The following is a 16,751-nucleotide window of genomic DNA, read 5'->3' as shown; positions in this document are numbered from 1 at the left end:
CAGATGTATCTAAAAGTAATTATGCTGAGTGAAAGACTTAAAAAGTATATATTGTGATATTCTATTTATATAAAATTTTTGCAAATGCAAGCTTATCTTTAGTAACAGCAAATAAATGATTGGGAACGGAGAGATGGGGAAGAAGGATGGATTGCAAAGTAGCAGGAGGAAACTTGTAGATAATGGATATGTTTATTAATTGTGATGGTCTCATGAGGGTCAAAGTAAATCGAAACTCATCAAATTTTAAAGTTTAAATATGTGCAGTTTATGTAAATTCTACCTCAATGAGTCTATAAACAAAAAAAGAGAAGAGGGAGAGGGGAAGAACAAGGGACAGAAGAAGAAAGAGGAGAGGTAAAAGGAGGAGGAGATGTTGGGCATGAGGAAGAAGGGAAGGAGAGGGAGGAGAACAACAAATATAGTTCTAGTGGGAGGGTAGAAATGGATTGAAGGAGGAATTGACTAAAGCCAGGGAGAAACATTAATAACCTATTATATTAGTCCAGGAGAGAGAAGAGATGATTACTAAGTCAGTGGAAATATCATCTTTTCCCATATTGATCAATAGTGTTAATAGCCTCATCTAGCTGGCAGTGTATGTGTCCCTGTGCATCATTCATTCACTCATTTAACATTTATTGAGTACCTTCTTTGTACTAGATACAATTTTAAGCACTGAGAAGATAATAGTAAAGAAAACAGACAAGGTTACTGCACCCATGGGTCTTACTTTCTAGTCAGGGGAGGCAGGCAATAAAGAAATAAAACAAAAAAAGGTAATTCCATTTATTGATGTGTTACAAAAGAAAGAGTATAGAGAGTAATGCAAGGAGGAGGATGGATGGTTAATCTATGTTTTAATTCAGGGAAGATTATTTGTAGAGTAATAATAAAACTGAATTGTGAAAGACAAAGACCCCAAGGGGTAATAACTAAAGGTAGGCAAATCAAAGGTTGAGAGGACAAATAAAAATACTCTCTGATAGAAAGGCATTAGGCACATTTAATAAACAGAAAGGAAGGTGGAAGAGAGTAGAGTAGAATGTGAGAGGGATGGCACAGTAAATAGTGACTAGAGGATATATGGCTTTGTAAGCCACATTAAGGAATTTGAATTTTATTATTAATGCAATAGGAAACCACTGGAAAGTTTTGAGCAGGGAAGTAACATGATATGATTTATTTTTTTGAAAGATTCTTCCACCTGATATATGGTGTCCAGTTGTGGGAGAGGGGGAAGAATGGAAATAGGGACACCAAGCAGGAGTCAGGCCATGCTAAAAAAAATTGGTCAGAAATGAATTTGGGATTTTATTTTGGAGGCCCACTTTGCTGGATTAGGCTCTGGTGGGTTAGAAAAAGGGATGAATCAAGAATGTCTTGTAGGTCTTGAGTATCTAGGTGTAAGGTGGTGCAATTTATTGAAATCAGGAAGGCTAGAGGAGGAACATGTTGGGTGTGTAGATTATTTTCTGAACATGTATAGTTGAGATGTCTATGGGGTATCCAAATAGAAATGTCAAGTGGGCATTTGAAATATCAGAGCTGGAGATTAAAAATAGACGTTCCTCAGCATGTATTTTTCTCTTTCTTGTCTCTGCAAGGAAAAGCGTAACTTGGTCTGACTTTTTAATGCATTGCTTCTTCTCAAAATTATAAATTTATTTAAAGAGAATGGCCTTACTAGATAGAAAAAAAAGGATGGATGATGGTCTGCAGAGTTGTTTTGGTGGGAGAATCTAGAAAATTTGTTAACAGATATAGATTATAAGGAAAAGGAAAGAATTAGGGATGACTCCCAAAGTAGTACCATTAGTTAATTAGTTTGGGAATCCAGGGGTATGATAATTCACAATTTTGGTTCTAATTCTTCATCCTTGTCTATATTCATACCCTTCACCATCATTATCATGGTATCATTACCATGGATGGGCATACTTCTACCCTTTGACTGTGAGTTGCATCATATGACTAGCTGGGATGTTAACAGATGTTATAAATAGAAGCTTGAAAAAGCTTTTCCATAATTCCACAAAAAACGATGCTTCCATTCTTTTGCATCTGCTATCATCATGAGAAGGAGAGCCTGGTCTGTCCCACTAGAGGATAAGATATATATGAAGAAAAGCCAAGACATCACAGCCAGCCCAGTCAGCCAAACCAAACCATCTTACAGCCAGTCGATTCCCAGACATTTGAGCAAATCTAACCAATGTCAGCATCTAGCCAATTCCAGCTGCTTCCTTTCATGTGAGCAATAATTATTTATTGTTGTATGTCACTGAGGTTTTGTGGTCCTGACAATAGATAAGTAATGCAAGGAAGAACATTATAGGAAGTGGAGAAAGATTAGTCTGATTTGGGGACATGGTTAATTTGAAACGGACAGTGGAATCTGGGTGTAGGACTTAACAACCACTTGCATTCTGTGAATCATTGGCATATATGTAGCTCTACATGCAAGTATGGATAAGATTACCCAAGGAATATACATAGAATAAGAAGGGGAAATTATAATGGTTGCGCCCTGAGGTAGACCTATAATTGAAGGAACAACTGAGATTGAGAAGGAATGCTCAGGTACCTGAGGAGAACCAGAGAAGAATGGTGGTGTGAAAACAATGTTTTAAAAAGAAGGTGCTGGTGGGGCACCTGGGTGGCTCAGTCAGTTGAGCATCTGACTCCCAACTCAGGTCATGATCTCAGGGTTCCTGAATTTAAGCCCCATATTGGGCTTACTGCTGTCAGCGCAGAGCCTGCTTTGGATCCTCTTGTCTTCTCTCTCTGCCCCTCCCCCACTTATGCTCTCTCTCAAAAAAAAATAAAACATTAAAAAAAAATGGTGATACTGGTGAGAAATGCCAACTGCCCCAGAGAGGTAAGGCAGACATCCTTATAGTCATTTATAAATGAATAAAGTGAGGGTTAGATTTATATAGGGCAATTAAGTTTGCTATATATGATTGTACCAACTAGTAAATGACAGTAAGGGCCCTAGAATCTAGATCTTTTGATTTTTAACCTAGGGCTTTTTCAATTTCATAATATTATCTTTCTTCAGTGTGTTCCTCTGATTCCATAAATATATTATTTAAATGATTGTAAAGTACCTTTTATATATAAAATGTTAACACAAATGATAAAATTTTAATATTTTGAATTAGATGAACATGAAAAAGTAAGAAATATATAACTCTGGGCTCACTCCAAGATTATCAGATGATTTGTTACTTATTGAGTGGTTCTTTTTGTGTAACAATTTTTCAATATCTGATAAATACATATTTTTATGTTGTGATTTTACTACATGAATTATGGATCAAAACAATAGTATCCTTTTGAGTATCATAAATTAATAATAATATTGAAATATTTTACAGGATGAACTCCATGAGCTTGAAAAACAAATAGCATCTGTCTCTGCAGAAGCTAAAGAAACAGAAAGGCAAATTTATCATCAAGACGCTGCTATAGAGAATACCAAGCTTCAGTGTGGGAACCTGGAAACTCAAATCAAATCCTTACATACAGAAAATGTAAAGCTTAAATTTGACATAGAAGGAGCCCAAGAAGACTTTGAGGAACACATGATAAGATATAATGAATATTATGCAAAAATAAAAGAGCATAAAGATAGTTTGTGGGAGGTTGTAAGCAAAAGGTCATTCATGACTACACTCCATAAAAAACGAGATCTTGTTAAAAAACTAAAAACAATGAAAGAGGAACTTATGCAAAATCTCCAAAATCCAGAAGGAAGCCACATAAAACAAGTACAGGTTTGAAATATCACTTATCAAAACTTTTTTTATTACTCCTTTTTTGCAAGCTCCCTTATTAAGTGATAAATTTATCATTAACTTAATAAAACACTCATAGCTACTTTAACTAGATTTAGAAACTATTTTCACAACTTCTGAAAACTTAAATACATAAGTTATATAACAACTATGCCAAATGTATAAATGCATAAAGGAACTGTTCTCAAATCCCCTGTGGATTAATAAAAATATAGAATCAAACAGAATTGCAGTGAATAATTAATCCATTTGTTGCAGAAACTGGTGACTCACAAAAATGTTGAAGCCCTAGCTTAGACTAATGAATCCAACCAAATCAATATTCAAATCAATATAGTATGCTTAATGCTGTTACACAAACAGTATCAATTAATAATTGTACCTTAAGAATTTTTCTATTTTTATAGTATTTTTTGAAGATAGAGGGAGATATAAATTTAAAATATCATTTCTTGCTAGAGAATTTAAAAGTATCCTTTACACTGTTGCTGGGTAGTTGTCACTATGAATACCACTTTTTTTTAATGTCTTATCTACATTTAGTTTTAATTTTAAATTTTTAAATCAAAAGTTTATTCATTTGAATAACAGTTTTTTATTTTTGTACCTATAGAAGTAATATTCTAATCCTGTTTACCAAAATTAAATATGATGACTATTTTTTTTAATGATAGAAACATTGAAAATGTTGGACTTATACTGCCCATTCATTGTTTGACTTGTATATTTTAAATTTTATAAACATGCAGGAAGACATTATAAAGCTCAAGGATAAAATTCTAACTATAAAAGAATCTATCATTGAAAAAACTTGTTTTCTTGAGGAAGAAGAAAAGACACATAAAAAATTAAGAAAAGAAATAGAGGTAAGTCTTAATTATGTGGATTTTGATGCTTTATGTTATCATTTCTTAAGGTTAAACTATATTTATAATTTCCATAGTTTACTCTCAATTCCTAAAACAGCTAGAGAACAAAAAGGAACTATAAAAAGTAGTAAAGTTTAAATCATTAGAGATAACTCTTTCATTAAGATACTTAAATATGTGAAATGTATTCAAACAAAGCAAGCACTCATTCCTTTTTTTTTTTTTTTTACAAATAGTTTATTGTCAAATTAGTTTCCACGTAACACCCAGTGCTCATCCCCACAAGTGCCCTCCTCCATGCCCATCCCCCCTCCCCCCTACATCCATCAGTTCTCAGTTTTTGTCAGCATTCAAGAGTCTCTCATGGTTTTCCTCGCTCCCTTTCCCCCACCATTTCCCCCCTTCTTCTCCCCCTTGTTCCTCAGTTAAGTTCCTCCTAATCCTCCTATACGTGCAAACATATGATATTTGTCCTTCTCTGCCTGACTTATTTCACTCAGCATAACACCCTCAAGGTCCATTCATGTTGCTCCACATGGCCAGATTTCATTTTTTCTCATTGCCATGTATTCCATGGTATAGATAAACCACATCTTCCTGATCCATTCGTCCGTTGATGGACACTTAGGCTCTTTCCGTGTTTTGGCTATTGTGGAGAGTGCTGCTATGAACATTGGGGTACATGAGCAAGCACTCATTCCTATTAAAATGTGGCCTAGGAGGGTGCCTGGGTGGCTCAGTTGGTTAAGTGTTCCACTCTTGACTTTGGCTCAGGTTGTGATGTTACCATTTGTAAGTTTGAGTCCTGAATCTGGCTCTGCACTGACAGCACAGAGCCTGCTTGGGATTCTCTCTCTCCCTCTCTCTTTGCCCCTTCCCCACTTGTGTGCATGCATGCGTGTGCTCTCTCTTAAAATAAATAAATAAAGATTTTTTAGAAAATTAAAATATTGCTGGGAATTATTCTAGGTCTCATTCCCTACAACTTCGTGCTCAATTAATAGCTAGAAAGCAGAGGCTATCTATCAAGTCAAAAAGGATGACCATTACTAGATAACCATCAGAAACTCCTTAAAACAGAGTAAAAGGCAATGGAAGTCATTAGTATCCAAAACCTTTCTGACTTCATACTTTCAATTATTAAGAATCAAATAAACTGATAATGCAAAATTGAAAGTGAAATTAAATTTGGGGTACCACTAGTAGATTTCTGTGACCATTATTGTTTAAATAAATGGAGAACAAAAATAGAAAAGAATATGTTGTTGAGGATAAATAAATAATTTTCATCCTAAGACATTAATTTGAAAACTAAAAAGATATGTTTGCTTGTGGCTAATTTAGCACAGTAAAAAAGCATCAGAGAATGTGAAGCTAAAAATCTTCACCTTCACAAAACATTTTTCTAATAACTACCATTACTTTATCTTATATTTTACTAGTAATCTAAATAAATGGTTATTTTTTTACCTTCTAGATCAAGATTTATTATAAAACTAGAAATAGTAAGACACTATCCATGGCATCAAAGTAGAAGTACAATGATTAATGAAATAGAAAAAAGAATCCAGATATAATCCATCATAAATGGTACAAACAAAATAAGTTAGTCATGTGGGAAAATAAAGCAAATTTGGAAATAAAATTATATTTCTATCTTATAACACTTATAACTATGTTCAGGAAGATTCAATACAATATAGGAGACAAATGTAACCATTTGTGTCAGAAAAGTATTTCTTTTAAAAGACACACACAAACTGCATGATTAAATACTGCTTTTCACAGTATCATAAATTTCTAGATTATTAAAATGGACCACAATAAAGAAGAAAAGACTCATAGAATGTATTTGTGATATTTATAAGTGACTAAGAGATAAGATGTCAAACAAGCCAGTAGAACACTGCGTAAGTGATATGAAAAGTCTTATGTTTTGAAATATGAATATCCAAAAAACACTGGAAAAACTGACAAACCTAATTAACAATAATGGGTTGATAATTAAAACCACAATGAGGTTCCATATTTAGCCCCTCTGATTATCAATATAACAGTTGGTAATATATAGAGCACCTGAATTTTGATATACTTTTGGTATGAGTATAAATTGGTAAAAAGCATTTTGGAAAGGAATTTGAGGTTACCTAGCAATTTTTAACTCTAATATTCTTTATTGAGGTATAGTAGTTGTAACAGTAAGTACACAAATTAAAAGGTTTAGCTTGATTAATTTTGACTAAGATATATATTTACACCTGTATTACCATCACCTAGATCAAGATAGAAAATTTACCCATTTTGCCTATGAAGTTCTTTTGTGCTCATTTTCCCAGGCTACATTATTCTGGTTTTTAAAAATAACTTTGTTGAGATATAACTCACATACCATATAGTTCATCCATTGAAAGTACATAATTCAATGGTTTTTGGTTTATTTATCAATAATTTTTAACCATTACCACAGTTAATTTTAGAAATTTTGATCATCTCAAAAAGAAAACTTCATACTCTTTAGCTGTGTTCTCTCCATTTGTCAATTGTGTTTACCTATATTTTTGCTCTATCATATTCTTCCTTCCTACCTGATGCTCTAAAATTCCTTCTTTTATTATTTCCTTTCTCTTTAGAAAAATAAATTCATTATTTTAGGATAGGTGTACTGGTGACAAAGTGTTTTAGTTTTTTCCATCTGAGAATATCTTGATTTCCCCTTCACTCCTGAAGGATATTTTTGATGCATATAAAAGTCTGGGTTGACAGTTCTTGCCACATTTGAAAAATGCTGTGCCACACTTCTTTCTGACTTCCATGATTTCTGATGAAAAAATCTTCTGTCGTCCAAATTGATTTTCTCCCTATAGATGAGGTGTTCATTTTTAAATTGAAGTCAGATTAACATACAGACTCCATCACATCACATCACATCACATCACATCACATCACATCACATCATCATTTTGGGCATACAATATATCAATTTTATACATTACTCAGTGCTCATCACAATAATTGTATTCCTAATCCCCTTCACCTACTTTACCCATTCTCCCATCCAACCTCCCCTCTGGCAACCACCCATTTGTTCTCTGTCTATGAACAATACAGAATTTAGCAATATATTTTAAATAACATTCTTCTCAAAGTAGGGTAGCAGCCATTTGATTTTCAAAACCTGTCTCAAATAGCACATGACTCCTTCCCTTTTCTATGTGTGTGCCACATTCTTTACAAACCCCCCTCTAATGATATATGTCCTCATGAACTTTCATTCTAGTTGGAGAGACAGACATAAACAACATATTTAAGTAAACTATATGGCATGTTAGCTAAAGATAGGATTAAGGACAAAAAAAATGAAGCAGAGAAGGGAATATGTAATATATGTGGCGTAGGGAGAGAGGGTGAAATATTAGATTTATAGCCATCAAAAGCTGCACTGAGAAGGTCTCTTTCAGCAAAATCCTAAAAGAAGTGAAGGAGCGAAGCATGCAGATCTGAGGAATAGCTTTCCAAGAAAAAGAAAAAGCAAGTGCAAAGGTCTTAAGATGAGACCATTTCAGGGCTAAGAGATTAGAAGAGCAGTGCGGCTAGAGTGGAGGGGAGGAAGAAAACAGTAGTGGATGAGATCAGATTTGCCTTGTACAGCGCCTTGTTTTCTTTTTGCCACTGTGTTTTGTGACCACCACCTCTCCTTCGTTATTGCTTGTTCCTGTCTAGCCAGCAACAGTAACTTAATGAGAGTAGTAGCCCATCCACTTGCTAGAAGCAAAAAGTTACATTCTGTACAGAACCATTTACATCCTTAGCTGCCTACAGATAATCAAATTTGAACATTAAGACACATCTCAAAGTATGAATGCTACCAATAGAGGCTGAACAAACGGCTGGCTTTCAAGAAGGCTCACAATGTGAACTTTGCCTTTACAAAGTCGCTTCTCTCTCTCTCTCTCTCTCTCTCTGTCTCTCTTCCCTTTGCTAGTTTGTTGTATGTGTGGGAGGGGTTGTTGTTTGTTTGATTTTTAGTTTCAAGTTTTTATTTAAATTCTGGTTAGTTACCAGAGGGAAATGGGTAGGGGAACAGGTGAAATAGGTGATGGGGATTAAGGAGCGCATCTGTCATGGTGAGCACTGGGTGATGTATGGAATTGATGAATTACTATATTGTACACCTGAAACTAATATAACATTGTATGTTAACTAGCTGGAATTAAAATAAAATAAGACAAATGAAATACTGGCATGTAAAAAAGAAAAAAATAAAGTCACTTCTTGGCCAAAACTGTCTTTTAACCTTGTGAGCTTAGAAACTTGCCAGTATCCCAGAATTGCTTAGACATAGAGAGGTGCTAGTAAAGTTTACAAGAAACTGGTGTATAAAATTCAAATACCAGTTTATTAATTTACAATAATAAAACTCCCAAGGAAACCAGATAACTTAACGTCAGTCATTAGTGCTTCTCCCTGTAAGGAAACTACATTGGAAGCCAGAGATTGGTTAGTGAGCATGGAAATCAAGTCAGTCATCTGAATTTGAATGTTCTTGTCCTCTGGCTCTGGGTGCTCAAGGAGCCAATCTCCATAACACGGTTGGTTGCACTTGTCAGATAACAGTCCCTACCAGCACATGACTCCTTCACTTTCCTATGTGTGTGCCACATTCTTCACAAAACCTCTTCTAATGATATATTCTTCCTTTAGCTGTATTAATACCTTTTGTGACATCTAGCTATTACTGGTGATCTGGAGTCCCACTAAGGGCACTTTGCACTTCTCTACTCTGATCCATTGTGTATTAGTTTCATAGCTTACTACTGAAGAATAATTTTAGAAGCATGCTAGTATGCAACTGACCAAATTTATTGATTAACCAAAAATTTATTTCAGTTATTTTATTTCTATGAATATATTCTATGAACAGGAGTATGGTCACATTCGGTGACTATACTCTCCTATTGAATATATTCTATTGAATATACCAATAGATATAATATATAAATATATATAGTGGGTATACATATTTCTACATAGAAAGATAGATATAAATATATATCCCCTTAAATATATTCAGTTTATAAAAATCTTTTTGAATATAGTTTCATATCTAATATATTTCAGTTTATATTATTTCTAATCCTTTTCAAGTCATTTTTTATTTTGTCAACATATTAGCAAGACCAGTACACCAGTTTCAATGAATTATCTGAACTTACAGAATTAACAAAAACTGAAAACTTAGAATGACATAAAGTTTATAAGACTTTATGTGAAGTGTTAGTTGACAAGTTTTCACTTTGTCTCATAGTTTTGGAATGCTTCGGTGTTCTGTCCCCATTCTCCTGATGTTGTTGCAGTGCTGTGTTTCAATATAAATTTTTTTTTGTAATCATGTATGTCTTATTTTATGCATTAAAAACATTATTCTTAGGGATCCATAGTCTTCACCATACTGTCAAAAGGACCCATGTCATAATAATGGTGTAGAAGATCTGAACTAAGGGAGGACCCTGGAAAGAGAGTGAGTAAGCTTTCATGGGGGAAAAGCAGAGAGGAGATTCAGGACATGTACTCTTGTTTTAACAGATACAGCATAAGAGATATAGTGCAATTCTTAAGCGTTTGCATTGTCAAGTGAACAAGCTCCAGTCAAATAGAAGACAATGGCAATGGAACATTCAACAACTGGAAAAAACTGCAGCTGAACTAAGAAAATGCATTGGACTGAAATATTAACATGACTAAAGGGCAATGTAGAACACAGACTATGCCAACAAAAATGAGAAAATTTTTTGGATTCTTAATAACCAGCATCTACTATCAAAGGTCTGTCTTAATAACAGATGTATTCTTTCTCTCTCTTTTTTTTTTTTGAATCAGTTACTTGTTTGCTAAAGTGCCTTCCAACCCTACAATTGATACCAGTAGATAGACAATAGGAATGCTTAGATAAGAATAGTGGAAGACTCTATATAAACACTTAACTGTATAAGATACAATGTACTCATGAATGCTTGCTTTATAAACGTGTTGCCTGCACTATCATATGAAGCAAAAATTTAGAAGGAAAGAAACACTTGAAGTTATAATGACTTAAATTGTTAAGATATTTTAAATGATTGTTTGTTTCAAACATTTTATTAAAACTTGCTTTTTTACCACTGCCTTCACAGTAGTCCGTAAATATTGACATTTACAGTAATGTTGCTATATGTTCAGTGCTTCAGGTNTGCTATTGCTGGGTCATAGGGGAGTTCTATTGTTAACTTTTTGAGGAACCTCCACACCGTTTTCCAGAGGGGCTGCACCATTCCCACCAACAGTGTAGGAGGGTGCCCGTTTCTCCACATCCTTGCCAGCATCTAGAGTCCTCTGATTTGCTCAGTTTTTTTCTTCTGAAGGTAGCAATTATTTTCTTTGCTATTAGATAATATAATTTTAGAGTGTTCCAATACATAAAATTTTTGGTTTACTTTTCTGTCTGTAAATTCGTTAGTAATATTCTATGATGAAATTGATGTTATACCATCGTGCAAGGCAAATATGAGCTCTTAGAAAAGAAAGTTAACCAGCATACACTACCATTTATTTTTTCTCTCTGAAAATCATATACCATGTCCATGGCAACATTTCAAAATTTAACTTGTCCATATTAAGATAAAATTGCTCCATCTTATGGCTCCATTGAATCAAATTTTTTGGAACAGAAAAAATATTGAAGATAATGGTTTTTAAATATTTACTTTTAGGATTTAATTCTTTCAAAGCAACAACATCAAAAAGGTATCTCAAGTCCATTTTCTCCTCACCTTTCTTTGTGCCTAAGACTAAGTAAGAGGATAGCTGATATAAAACCTGATATTAATAATCTTGTTATGTCTAACATTAATAATCCTATTATGAATTAGCATGGCTTATTATGGCTAACACATCAAATATCTTAATTGTAATACAGTCAGCTTTGGTGTGTGACTCAGAAATTAGACTAAAAATGGTTAAACCTGCAGACTGTAGAGAGTATCTACTGTAGTCAGTGGAAGACAAGGCTGAAACAAAGGCTGATTATATAAAGCTATTTCAGTGTAATTTGCATATCTAAATAGTTATTGTTTTAACTATACTTCGTAATTTTATTTACAGTTTATAAAAGAAAATTTCTAGCTTTCTAAACTTTTTAAGCTTATAATAGATTTCAAAATATTTGTATGTGATAGCTAGACACTTTGAGTTAGATTTGTGAAGTTATTTTTAAATTAAGATAGAATGAAAATAGGTTTAATCTGCTTAAGATAATGTGTTCTCTTTAAGAAACTAGTTTTCAATGTAGTTTTCTGAAATACCCATGATAATAACAGATGTACCTATTTTAAATTTTGTGACAGATGAAAAAATTATTTGAAAGAGATTTTCTTTCCTTGCTCTTTCTAATCTTGAAAATCATTTTAGATGATGGAGGCTTTCAGATTAACCAAGAAGAACTAAAGCTTGAGGTGTCCTCAAGCCTAATCATATAGTTAGTGGACATGCTATCTCAACATAGTCATAAGCTCTAAAGTTAGAAAACGAATTTTTAAAAAATTTTTATCGCTTAACCTAGCCTAGAATATGAGCTTTTCTGCTTAATGGCTTTTGTCACATACACTTTTTGCCTTACAGCTCAGTCTCTTTTGAGTAATCATTCAGTTCAAAATTCTCCTTTAAATTCCTGGAGCAGGGGATGGGTGGTACACTTACATTGTTTGTTATCAGGGAAGGGTCCTGGTCCAAGTGCCGTTCTCACTGGCCTCTTCAGAGCTGTAACCCATCTTCTTGGTCTTGAGCAGTAGACCTTTTGTCTATGCCACACCTGCGGTTGTTTTCTCTAGTCAATGTGGTCAGCCTCCTCAGCCAATCACAAGGCCTCTTCTGCTCTTACTTACTTCTCTTTTTCTGTATGTAGGACAAATTTTACCTCTTTGGGGACTGTTATTCTACTCATGCATTCTTCCTTACTCTTTGATTCCTGGTATAAAATGAGTCTTTTAAATCTCTCAGTGCTTTGGAGCTCAGCAAATTTTTCTCTCAAAATGCCCCATGTTCTGCAAAGGAAAGCTATGATTTCAACACTATTGTGTCTACCGTGGACTCTTCAAAAAGCCTAATGTGAAGCTCAAAGCTGATAAATGACTTCTAAATTCTGAGTAGTTCTGTCCTGACTCCAGCCTGCTAAGTTCTATTATCTAAATGATCTAAAGTGATCAGGTAACTAGTACCAGGAAGCGGTGGGAAGAAAAAAACCTACAGTTAATGTCAAAATATTACTTACTACATGTGCAATCTGTAGACATATAGTTGACCAATGTGAAGAAATTATTATCTAATTTTAAGCCATATATTAATAGTGGTGGTTTCCATTGTCAAAGCACTTTCATGGACGGTATAAATGATCTATATGTTATTTGTTAGGTCATGTCCTTCTAGTCAATTGATTAAACATGCTATTTTCTAAAAGGCTGAGGATATGAAATAGCAAAATAATAACATAATAGACTGAGCAACTATGCAATGTCCTATTTGGCAATTTGTATATATTAGTTCATTTAATCTTCAGAATAATGAGAATAATGGCTTAAAGTATATACCATTGTCCTTGATTTGTAGATGGGGAAACTGAGTCTTAGTGACTTGCTTAAGATCTTATCACACAGTTCATCAGGGGCAGAGTTGAAATTCATTGCCTTATTTTTTTTTTTTTTAGCTACATAAAATATCCTGCAAGGAATTATCCCAAAGCAAGCCTCAATGTACAATTCTATTATTAGTTAAATATTAATTTATTTGCATATTTAATTGATTCTCTTATTAAATTACAAGGCATAAGACAAATTTAACTAAAGGGAGAAATCTTATAGTTAAAAAAAAGGGTTCCACATATAGGTCACCACACTGTCCTAACAAGTGAAAAGTTGATAGGCTTAAAAATTAATCTCTTCTTGGATGCTAAGAGGTGAGGACACAAGGGAAACCACTGTCTCCAAAGGTAGAGAGACAGGGAGGCAAATACAGGGACCAGAGCAGAGACTCACAAAACACTATAGGAAAGAGTGTCAGAACAGGAAAACCTATCTGTAATTGATAAATTTCTGGAGTCTTGGTGTAGACAACCTAAGAGTTAAAAACTCCAAGGGAACCCAGTCAGAAGTAGGTCCCCACAATATTGTGAAATTTAGCTCCAGATAAGAATTACAACTGACTTCTCCTCAGGAACCATGCAGGCAAGAAGATAGTGTTGAGATAATATTTAAACTGTTGAGAGAATAAAATCCACCAACCTAGAATTCTGTTACCCTGTGAAATTATCCTTCAGAAGCGAAGGAAAGATAAATACTTTCAGACAAATTGAGGGAATTTATTGCTATATGTTACTTCACAGGAAATGTTAAAATTCTTTAGAGAAATCAAAAATAATATAGGTCAGCAACTTGAATCTGCATAAAGTAAGGAGGAGTATCAAAGAAGGAATAAGCGAAGGTAAAAGAAAAATTTTTACTTTTCTTATTCTTTTTTAAAAATTTTAGTTAGCCAACATACCTGGCAATACTGGTTTCAGGAGTAGAATTCAGTGGTTTGTCACTTACATACATCATCCAGTGCTCATCACAAAAAGTACCCTCCTTAATACCCAACACCCAAGTAGCCCATTCCCCACCCACCTAACTCCATCAACCCTCAGTTTGTTCTGTATCATTAAGAGTCTCTTGTGGTTTGTTTCCCTCTCTCCTTTCTTCCTGCTTGCCTTATGTTCATCTATTTTGCTTCTTAAATTCCACATATGAGTGAAATCATATGGTATTTATCTTTCTCTGCTTGACTCTATTGCTTAGCATAATACCTTCTAGCTCCACCTATGTCATTGCAAATGGCAAGATTTCATTCTTTTTGATAGTTGAGTAATATTCCATTGTATATGTATACCACATCTTCTTTATCCATTTATCAGTCAATGGACATTTGTGTTCTCTCCACAGTTTGGCTATTATTGATAATGCTGCTATGAACTTTGCAGTACATATACACCTTTACATCTATATTTTTGTATCCTTTTGGTAAATATCTAATAGTGCAATTGCTGGACTGTAGGGTAGTTCTATTTTTAGTTTTTTGAGGAACCTCCATACAGTTTTACAGAGTGGCTGTACCAGTTTGCTTTCGCAAGAACAAGTGCAAAAACGGTCCCCTTCTCAGCATCCTTACCAACCCCTACTATTTCCTGAGTTGTTAATTTTAGCCATTCTGGCTGGTGGGAGGTGGTATCTCACTGTGGTTTTGGTTTGTATTTCCTTGACAATGAGTGATGTTGAGCATCTTTTCATGTGTCTGTTAGCCATCTGGATGTCTTCTTTGGAAAAGTGTCTATTCATGTCTTCTGCTCATTTCTTCACTGGATTATTTGGAGTTTTGGGGGGCTGGTGAGTTGATAAGTTTTTTTACAGATTTTGGATACCAATCCTTTATCAGATACGTTGTTTGCAAATAACTCCTCCCATTCCATAGGCTGCCTTTTCATTTTGTTGATTGTTTCCTTCACTGTGCAGAAGTCCCAGTATATAATGTTTGCTTTTGTTTCCCTTACCTCTGGTGTATTTTTCTTATTCTTAATTGATGTGACAGATAACAATATGTTCAAAATAATATGTTAACAACAATGTATTCAAATATACATGCTTATATATATACAAATATGTTACAAATGCTTCTATATGTGAAATGAATGACAGCACTGATAGAAGGTATGGGAGGAAAGAATTAAGATTATTGTTATTATAAGATACTCATACTACCAGTGAAATGGTATAATGTTATTAGAAAGTTGGCTTGGTATGGTTGTAAATGTATATTACAAACTCAAAGGCAAGCACTAAAAAAAAGTTCAAAAAGAAGTGTAACTGATATTCTCCAAGAAGAGAAAGTGGGATTATATAAAATGCTTGATTAAAATCAAAAGCAGAAAAAAAGTGAGAGACAAAAATTTGAACAAGAAACAAGGGCAAAAAATAGAAAATACTAACAAATATGTTAGATATTAATCCAGCTATATCAGTTATCACTATGAATGTCAATGATGTAAATGCACCAATCAAAGACAGATTATCAAAGTGGATCAAAAACCACAATTCAATCATATGTCATCTATATGAAACCACTTTAAATATAAATACACATACAGATGAAAAGTAAATGGATAGGGAAAAATATACCATGCTGACATTAATCAAAAGAAAATAGGAGTAGCTGTATTACTTTCATAACTGAGCAGACTTCAAAGTAAGGTAAGTTATTAGAGATTAAGGACATTACATAGTAATAAAGGGGTCAGTTCTTTAAGAAGACATTATAATTTTTAATGTGGATGCATCTAACAACAGAGCATCAAACATGTGAGGCAAAAACTGATAGAACTGCCAAGAAAAAAATAGATAACTCCACTATCACAGTTGCAGACTTCAACATCACTATCAGAAATGGACAGATTCATCAGACAAAATTCAGTAAGGACATTGTTGAATTCAAGAACACCATCAATCAACTGGATACAACTCACACCTGTACACTGCTTCATCCAACAACAGCAGAACACACATTTTTCTCAAGCTTACATAGAACATTCACCAAAATAGACAATATTCTGAGCCATAAAACATATCTTAACAAATTTAAAAGAGTAGAAATCATAAAATATCTGCTTTCAGACCATAATGGAATTAAACTAGAAATCAATAAGAAAAAATAACTGGAATAATCCCCAAATAGGTAGATTAAACTACATACTTCCAAATAAATAGATCAAAGAAGCAATCTCAAGAAATCATAAAATATTTTGAGCTAAATGAAAATGAAAACACAGTTTGTCCAAATTTGTGGAGCATAGTAAAAGTAGTGTTTAGATGGAAATTTATGGCATTGAATGCATATATTAGTAAAGAAAAAGATCTAAAATTAATCATCTAAACTTCCACATAAGGAAGCTAGAAAAAATAGTAACTTATACCCAAAGTAAGTGGAAGAAAAGAAATAATAATTAGAGCAGAAATCAATGAAATGA

At 33.7% G+C, this 16,751-nt stretch overlaps 1 protein-coding gene across 10 annotated transcripts in view; it reads left to right on the top strand.

Annotated features, from left to right (window-relative positions):
• The window catches only part of CCDC122 (coiled-coil domain containing 122), a 71,905-nt gene that overhangs the window by 18,602 nt on the left and 36,552 nt on the right, over nucleotides 1–16,751 (top strand). For 7 of the 10 annotated variants that reach the window (XM_077778760.1, XM_077778756.1, XM_077778762.1 and 4 more), the window contains 3 exons: nucleotides 3,384–3,782; nucleotides 4,553–4,669; nucleotides 10,256–10,827. In XM_077778760.1, the coding sequence (XP_077634886.1) occupies nucleotides 3,384–3,782; nucleotides 4,553–4,669; nucleotides 10,256–10,405 (666 nt within the window). In that variant the 3' untranslated portion in view covers nucleotides 10,406–10,827. Of the gene's footprint in view, nucleotides 1–3,383; nucleotides 3,783–4,552; nucleotides 4,670–10,255; nucleotides 10,828–16,751 lie in introns of those variants that run through there. The other 3 variants (XR_013338713.1, XR_013338714.1, XR_013338712.1) reach the window with 1 other exon arrangement.

Source organism: Crocuta crocuta, unplaced genomic scaffold (genome assembly GCF_008692635.1).
Source record: "Crocuta crocuta isolate KB4526 unplaced genomic scaffold, BGI_CrCroc_1.0 scaffold586, whole genome shotgun sequence".
NCBI classification, from domain to species: Eukaryota; Metazoa; Chordata; class Mammalia; order Carnivora; family Hyaenidae; genus Crocuta; species Crocuta crocuta.
This window is presented reverse-complemented; position numbering and strand designations above follow the sequence as displayed.